Source organism: Oncorhynchus keta, chromosome 10 (genome assembly GCF_023373465.1).
Source record: "Oncorhynchus keta strain PuntledgeMale-10-30-2019 chromosome 10, Oket_V2, whole genome shotgun sequence".
Classification (NCBI taxonomy): Eukaryota; Metazoa; Chordata; class Actinopteri; order Salmoniformes; family Salmonidae; genus Oncorhynchus; species Oncorhynchus keta.
The window spans coordinates 72,604,987-72,611,962 of record NC_068430.1 but is presented as its reverse complement, the minus strand read 5'-3'; the positions used below and the strand labels follow the sequence as shown (position 1 = coordinate 72,611,962).

Here is a 6,976-nt window from a genome sequence, read left to right as displayed (position 1 = left end):
ACACACGCACACACCGTGTTGTATTGTATTGCTTGTTGCTGCAGCTGTAGCATAATTGTAGCCTTTTGGACACCCATCCACCCCCACCTTCACCCTCCTTCTCTCGCTCTCTCTTGCACTCTCTCTTTCTCCCTCTCTATCTCTACCCTTCTCTCGCTCCCTCCTTCACACTCTCTCTCTCCCTCCTTCACTCTCTCTCTCTCTCTCTCTCTCTCTCTCTCTCTCTCTCTCTCTCTCTCTCTCTCCCTCTCTCTCTCTCTCTCTCTCTCTCTCTCTCTCTCTCTCTCTCTCTCTCTCTCTCTCTCTCTCTCTCTCCATCCTTCACACTCTCTCCAAGCATCCCATGGATGTGGGTGCAGACAGCCAGCCAGGGCGTCAGTTCTGATTCTGCTACAGTGGAGCCTGGTATAGCAGGAGCCAACTGGCTTTACGTCCCAATACTTCCCAACAGGATTTCTCTCCTCTCCTTTTGTTCATGATCATTGGCAGGCAGAAGGACAAGTGTCCACCATATTGCTTTCACCTACAACATAACCTACCTCAGATCAATGGCCCCATAACAAAAAGCCAACATCAGGACTATTAAATGAAGGGCTTTTTTAATTGGGCCACCAAACCAATCAACTCCCTTCTCCCTCTTTCCCTCCCTCTCTCGTGACTTCCTCTCCCCATCCCTCTTTTCTTTCCCCAGAGCCTGGTGGCCCCTCCTTCACCATCGGCAAGGCCATCTGGCTGCTGTGGGGCCTGGTTTTCAACAACTCTGTTCCCGTCCAGAACCCTAAAGGCACCACCAGTAAGATCATGGTGTCGGTGTGGGCCTTCTTCGCTGTCATCTTCCTGGCCTCCTACACTGCCAACCTGGCTGCCTTCATGATCCAGGAGGAGTATGTGGATCAGGTGTCAGGCCTCAGTGACAATAAGGTGTGTGTGCGTGTGCGTGTGCGCGTGCACGTGCGCGTGCGTGTGTGTGTGTGTGTGTGTGTGTGTGTGTGTGTGTGTGTGTGTGTGTGTGTGTGTGTGTGTGTGTGTGTGTGTGTGTGTGTGTGTGTGTGTGTGTGTGCGTGCGTGCCTTCACCTGCTTGTATGTGCCCAGCGTTGCATATGTTTTCCAAGCAGATTCATTTCCGGTCAGTCCAGAAGCACAATGCATTAGGAGCATTTGATGGAACCCGATGCCTTGTCCACCTCACCACACCAACCCATGCAATTTTCTCTCTTTTTCTCTTCTCTTCCGGAACCCCCCCACCCCACAGTTCCAAAAACCCAACGCCTTCTCCCCGCCATTCCGTTTCGGAACGGTGCCCAACGGAAGCACGGAACGGAACATCCGCAACAATTACCCGGAGATGCACCAGTATATGACCAGCTTCCATCAGAAGAATGTGAACGAGGCCCTGGCAAGCCTCAAGGGAGGGTGAGAGAAGGAGAGGGAGGGAAAAGAGGGAGGGAGAAGAGGGGAGGATGGGTGGAGGGTTAGGGAGAGGAGAGAGAGAGGGATGGATGGGAGGAGAGGGGAGGGAGGGGAGGGGAGGATGGGTGGAGGGTTAGGGAGAGGAGAGAGAGAGGGATGGATGGGAGGAGAGGGGAGGGAGGGAGGGAGGGGAGGGGAGGATAGGTGGATGGTTAGGGAGAGGAGAGAGATAGGGATGGAGGGGAGGGGAGGGGAGGGCCAGGGAGAGGGAGGGATGGAGGGAGAACAGGTGAGGGAGAGGAGAGAGGGATGGATGGATGGATGGATGGATGGGAGGGAGAAAGGAGGGAGGGCCAGGGAGAGGGAGGGATGGAGGGAGAACAGGTGAGGGAGAGGAGAGAGGGATGGATGGATGGAGGGGATGGAGGGAGGGAGTGAGGGTGGGTGGGAAGCTAGCAAAGCTGCTGCTGTTGCTTGCTGCTGCCTGCCACAGCTACTTAGCTCATAATAGCAGCAAGCAACAGCCTGGTGGTGGTGGGTGGAGGCTGAGAGCTGATCTGATGTGATGGTCTCCTCCCTTCTTCCTTTCCAAGAATTAAGAATGTGCGAGTGCGGATTAGAACACTAGAGCTTCATATAGCCATCTGTGGGTTTCTCTTCTTTTGGCTTGGTTGGGAGGGAGCTGGTTGAACTGCTAGCTAGCCATTGGTATTGTAAAATGGTTTGTCTGCAGGGGTGTGTACCACTAACATGCTGTAGCCATTGGGGAGTTGATGAGTTGTGGGTTTGTCACCTAAACCTGTCATAGGTCACTTACTTAGTATAAACGTAACATGTAAAGTGCTGGTCCCATGTTTCATGAGCTGAAATAAAAGATCCCAGAGATGTTCCGTACGCACAAAAAGCTTATTTCTCTCAAATTTTGCGCACAAATTTGTTTACATCCCTGTTAGTGAGCATTTCTCATTTGCCAAGATAATCCATCCCCCTGACAGATGTGGCATATCAAGAAGCTGATTAAACAGCATGATCATTACACAGATGCACCTTGTGCTGGGCACAATAAAAAGCCACTCTAAAATGTGCAGTTTTGTCACACAACACAATTGCACCGATGTCCCAAGTTTTGAGGGAGCGCGCAATTGGCATGCTGACTGCAGGAATGTCCACCAGAGCTGTTGCCAGATCATTTTAATGTTAATTTCTCTACCATAAGCCGCTTCCAATGACGTTTTAGAGAATTTGGCAGTACATCCAACTGGCCTCAGAACTGCAGACCCTGTGTTTGACGCTATGTGGGCAAGCAGTTTACTGATGTCCACGTTGTGAACAGAGTGCCCCATGGTGGCGGTGGGAATATGGTATGGACAATGAACACAGTTGCATTTTATCAATGGCAATTTGAATGCACAGAAATACCGTGACCAGATCCTGAGGCCCATTGTGAGGCCCGTTGTTTTTAAAGATATCTGTGATGTATATCTGTTTTCCCAGTCATGTGAAATCCATAGATTAGGGACTAATTTATTTATTTTAATTGACTGATTTCCTCATATGAACTGTAACTTGTTTTATGTTGCCTTTCTATTTTTGTTCAGTATATCTCTCATTACTAGGCCCTGCAGTTTTTTCCAGATCAAAACTCTGGGAGTTTTACTGGTTCAGTCATACGATCAGGAAAAAACTCCTAACCCTGAAAATAACCAATATCTACTATTACTAACACTTTGCCTGACCAGTACTGACCACTAACTATCCTCCACTATCTCCTTCCCTACTCCTGCTCAGTAAATTGGATGCCTTCATCTACGATGCTGCTGTGTTGAACTACATGGCCGGGAGGGACGAGGGCTGTAAACTGGTGACCATCGGCAGCGGGAAGGTGTTCGCCACCACCGGTTACGGCATCGCCATCCAGAAGGACTCTGGCTGGAAGAGAGCAGTGGACCTGGCCATCCTCATGCTGTTCGGCGATGGTAAACCTTCAGCTGACATGCGTCATCCTAGTCTGACAGTAGAGTAGCATATTGAATAGTCATTTATTAGTCCATCTGCAGAGACAGAAATTCTTCATCTGCTCCCTCCTACACCCCCCCTCCCACTTCCCAAGACAACACACAAACACACAACACACCCATTTTGGGTAGGAGCACAGCTTCAGCCGACCACAGAACAGCACCCCTGCAGCTACACATTTAGCAGCAAGTGCCTTGCTCAAGGGCACAACGGCAGGAGAGGGTACATGGGATCTGAAACCAGCTTCCTTCTGGTTGGTAGTTCATCTCCCACTTGCATTGTCGAATCCCAGGATTGGAACACAGGATGCTGGATACCACAGTCTTAATTACACTGCTGAGTTCCATTGGCCTAGACATATTATATATAGTACTCCTCAACGTGTTCTATCTAGACTCTATGGTCCACGGTATGTATAGTAGAAACACTGAGTGGTCTTGACAAGATACCTGGATGATCACCTCACCGCCTTCAGAGAAACATTCCATACACTGAGTGTACAAAACATTAGGAACACCTGCTCTTTCCATGACATAGACTGACCCGGTGAATCCAGGTGAAAGCTAAGATCTCTTATTGATGTCACTTGTTGAATCCACTTCAAGCAGCGTAGATGAAGGGACAGGTTAAAGATTTTTAAGCCTTAAGACAATTGAGACATATATTGTGTATGTGTGCCATTCAGAGGGTGAATGGGCAAGACACCGGTTTGAGTGTGTCAAGAACTGCAACGCTGCTGGGTTTTGCTCAACAGTTTCCTGTGTGTATCAAGAATGGTACACCACCCAAATGACATCCAGCCAACTTGACACAAGTGTGGGAAGCATTGGAGTCAACATGGCCCAGCATCCCTGTGGACGATTTGAGGCTGTTCTGTGCGCAAAACGGACTCAATATTAGTAAGGTGTTCTTAATGTTTAGTACACTCAGTGTTTATAAATGGACATGGTCAGTACACACATGCACGCACGCATGCATGCACGCACGCATGCACACACACACACACACACACACACACACACACACACACACACACACACACACACACACACACACACACACACACAACAATGTCTCGAATGTACTTGGCATTTTCTATCATAGCATGTCTCAGTTTTTATAATGAATGGGAGGTCATTACAGTGTGAGAGGGATATGGTCCAGATTGTTTCAGACCGTTGAAAGTCTCTTGATACTACAAGAGGCTAGGGATTTGGATTCACTACTGAAAGTGAGCTTCACATACAGTAGCATATATCTCTACAGTATATACCAGACCTGGGTTTAAATACTCATTTTGAATACTTTACCTGTGCTTGACTGGCGTAATGGACCAATAGAATATCCTCAAAACTCTAAACCCCACCTAGGAAGGAACTGTAGGCTGGCTAGAGAAAACGCTCAAAGTAATTGAAAGATTTCAAGTAGTGTTTGAACCCAGGTCTGTGATCTACTGCCAAATGTATGTGATCAGTCGTTCATTTAATTCAAAAGTTAACGCACCGTTAAAACACACTTTATATAAACTAGTAATATATATAATATATATAATATAATTTATATAAACTGTTGGGGTGAAGCTCTGGTGGGGTGGTCTGGTGGGGTGGAGGTCTGGTGGGGGTGGAGGTCTGGTGGGGTGGTCTGGTGGGGGTGGAGGTCTGTTGGGGTGAAGGTCTGGTGGGGTGGTCTGGTGGGGTGGAGGTCTGGTGGGGGTGGAGGTCTGGTGGGGTGGTCTGGTGGGGTGGAGGTCTGGTGGAGGTGAAGGTCTGGTGGAGGTGAAGGTCTGGTGGGGTGGAGGTCTGGTGGGGGTGGAGGTCTGGTGGGGGTGGAGGTCTGGTGGGGTGGAGGTCTGGTGGGGGTGGAGGTCTGGTGGGGTGGTCTGGTGGGGGTGGAGGTCTGTTGGGGTGAAGGTCTGGTGGGGGTGGAGGTCTGGTGGGGTGGTCTGGTGGGGTGGAGGTGAAGGTCTGGTGGGGTGGAGGTCTGGTGGGGTGGTCTGGTGGGGGTGGAGGTCTGGTGGGTGTGGAGGTCTGGTGGGGTGGTCTGGTGGGGTGGAGGTCTGGTGGAGGTCTGGTGGGGTAGTCTGGTGGGGTGGAGGTCTGGTGGGGATGGAGGTCTGGTGGGTGGTCTGGTGGAGGTGGAGGTCTGTTGTGGTGAAGGTCTGGTGGGGTGGAGGTCTGGTGGGGTGGAGGTCTGGTGGGGTGGTCTGGTGGGGGTGGAGGTCTGTTGGGGTGGAAGTCTGGTGGGGGTGGAGGTCTGGTGGGGTGGAAGTCTGGTGGGGGTGGAGGTCTGGTGGGGTGGAAGTCTGGTGGGGGTGGAGGTCTGGTGGGGTGATCTGGTGGGGGTGCAGGTCTGTTGGGGTGAAGGTCTGGTGGGAGTGAAGGTCTGGTGGGGTGGAAGTCTGGTGGGGGTGGAGGTCTGGTGGGCGTGGAGGTCTGTTGGGGTGACGGTCTGGTGGGGATGAAGGTCTGGTGGGGTGGAGGTCTGATGGGGTGGGAGTGGAGGTCTGGTGGGGGTGGAGGTCTGGTGGGGTGGAGGTCTGGTTGGGTGGAGGTCTGGTGGGGGTGGAGGTCTGGTGGGGTGGAGGTCTGGTGGGGGTGGAGGTCTGGTGGGGTGGAGGTCTGTTGGGGTGGGTGGAGGTCTGGTGGGGGTATACTCTAGGACATACATATGTAGGATCTTAATTAGACCAGTACTGTTGTAGTAAAAATAATCCTGCAGAAACAGGATTTTAATGTTTAGTCCATAAAGTTGCTTGATCGGTGGTTAGGTTATTAGCTGGACAAAAGTAGGCTACATACAATACTGTTAATATAACCGTGTGTTAGTGCGGGTTTTCAGTGAATGTATGTAAATCAATAAGCTCATTCGCATTTCCTGCAGCACAGGAAAATTCTCTGCAACATAAGAGTGATCAAATTAAGATCCTACATCTGTACATGGAACACATACTTAGAAGTGAATAGCTTTGATTAAGTAGGACACTTGTAGGACTTCTCCATTGATTCTATTCTACAGGGCCAACGAAAACAAGAACAGCTCAAGTCTTGTGCAAATATATTTCAACCAGGTCTTGTGCAGGGGTAGGTAGAGGAGTATTGAGGTCAAACCAAAGACTACATACTCCTACATCTGAGGAGCTCAAAGTCATCTTGACACAACCTGCTGAGCTTTCTTCGCGTCCTTCACTGTGGCCTACTTTATCAGGAAGTCTTAACAAACAGGCAGGCAAAATCTGCTACTGTCCAGGCAGCGAGTGAGTTGGCACACTGTTAGTTACACAAGCACTAGGGGAGTGGGAAAACCCCTTTGGTGAGATACAGACTGGTGGCTCACATCAAACAAATCTCACCGGACATGTCCTCCCCAATCTCCCTCCTCTCCCCCTCAGCAGCAATTCCAGGGCACGGAGGGGGGGGTATGGGGACATATTTTAGGGTGGGACCGGCGATCACATGACTGTGTATGTACTTCCTCCTGGACCCCAAGGACTAGCAGAAGTCCCATGAGGCTGTTGTTTCCCACATCAAAACCAGATAACGAGCGACTTGC

General features: G+C 50.4%; 1 protein-coding gene across 1 annotated transcript in view; it reads left to right on the top strand.

Annotated features, from left to right (window-relative positions):
- The window catches only part of LOC118378778 (glutamate receptor ionotropic, NMDA 2B-like), a 159,760-nt gene extending 156,326 nt beyond the window's left edge, over positions 1–3,434 (top strand). The window contains exons 12-14 of the mRNA XM_052526077.1: positions 692–921; positions 1,254–1,414; positions 3,200–3,434. Coding sequence (XP_052382037.1) covers positions 692–921; positions 1,254–1,414; positions 3,200–3,434 — 626 coding nt within the window. The remainder of the gene's footprint in view (positions 1–691; positions 922–1,253; positions 1,415–3,199) is intronic.
- The last annotated feature ends 3,542 nt before the right edge of the window (positions 3,435–6,976 follow it).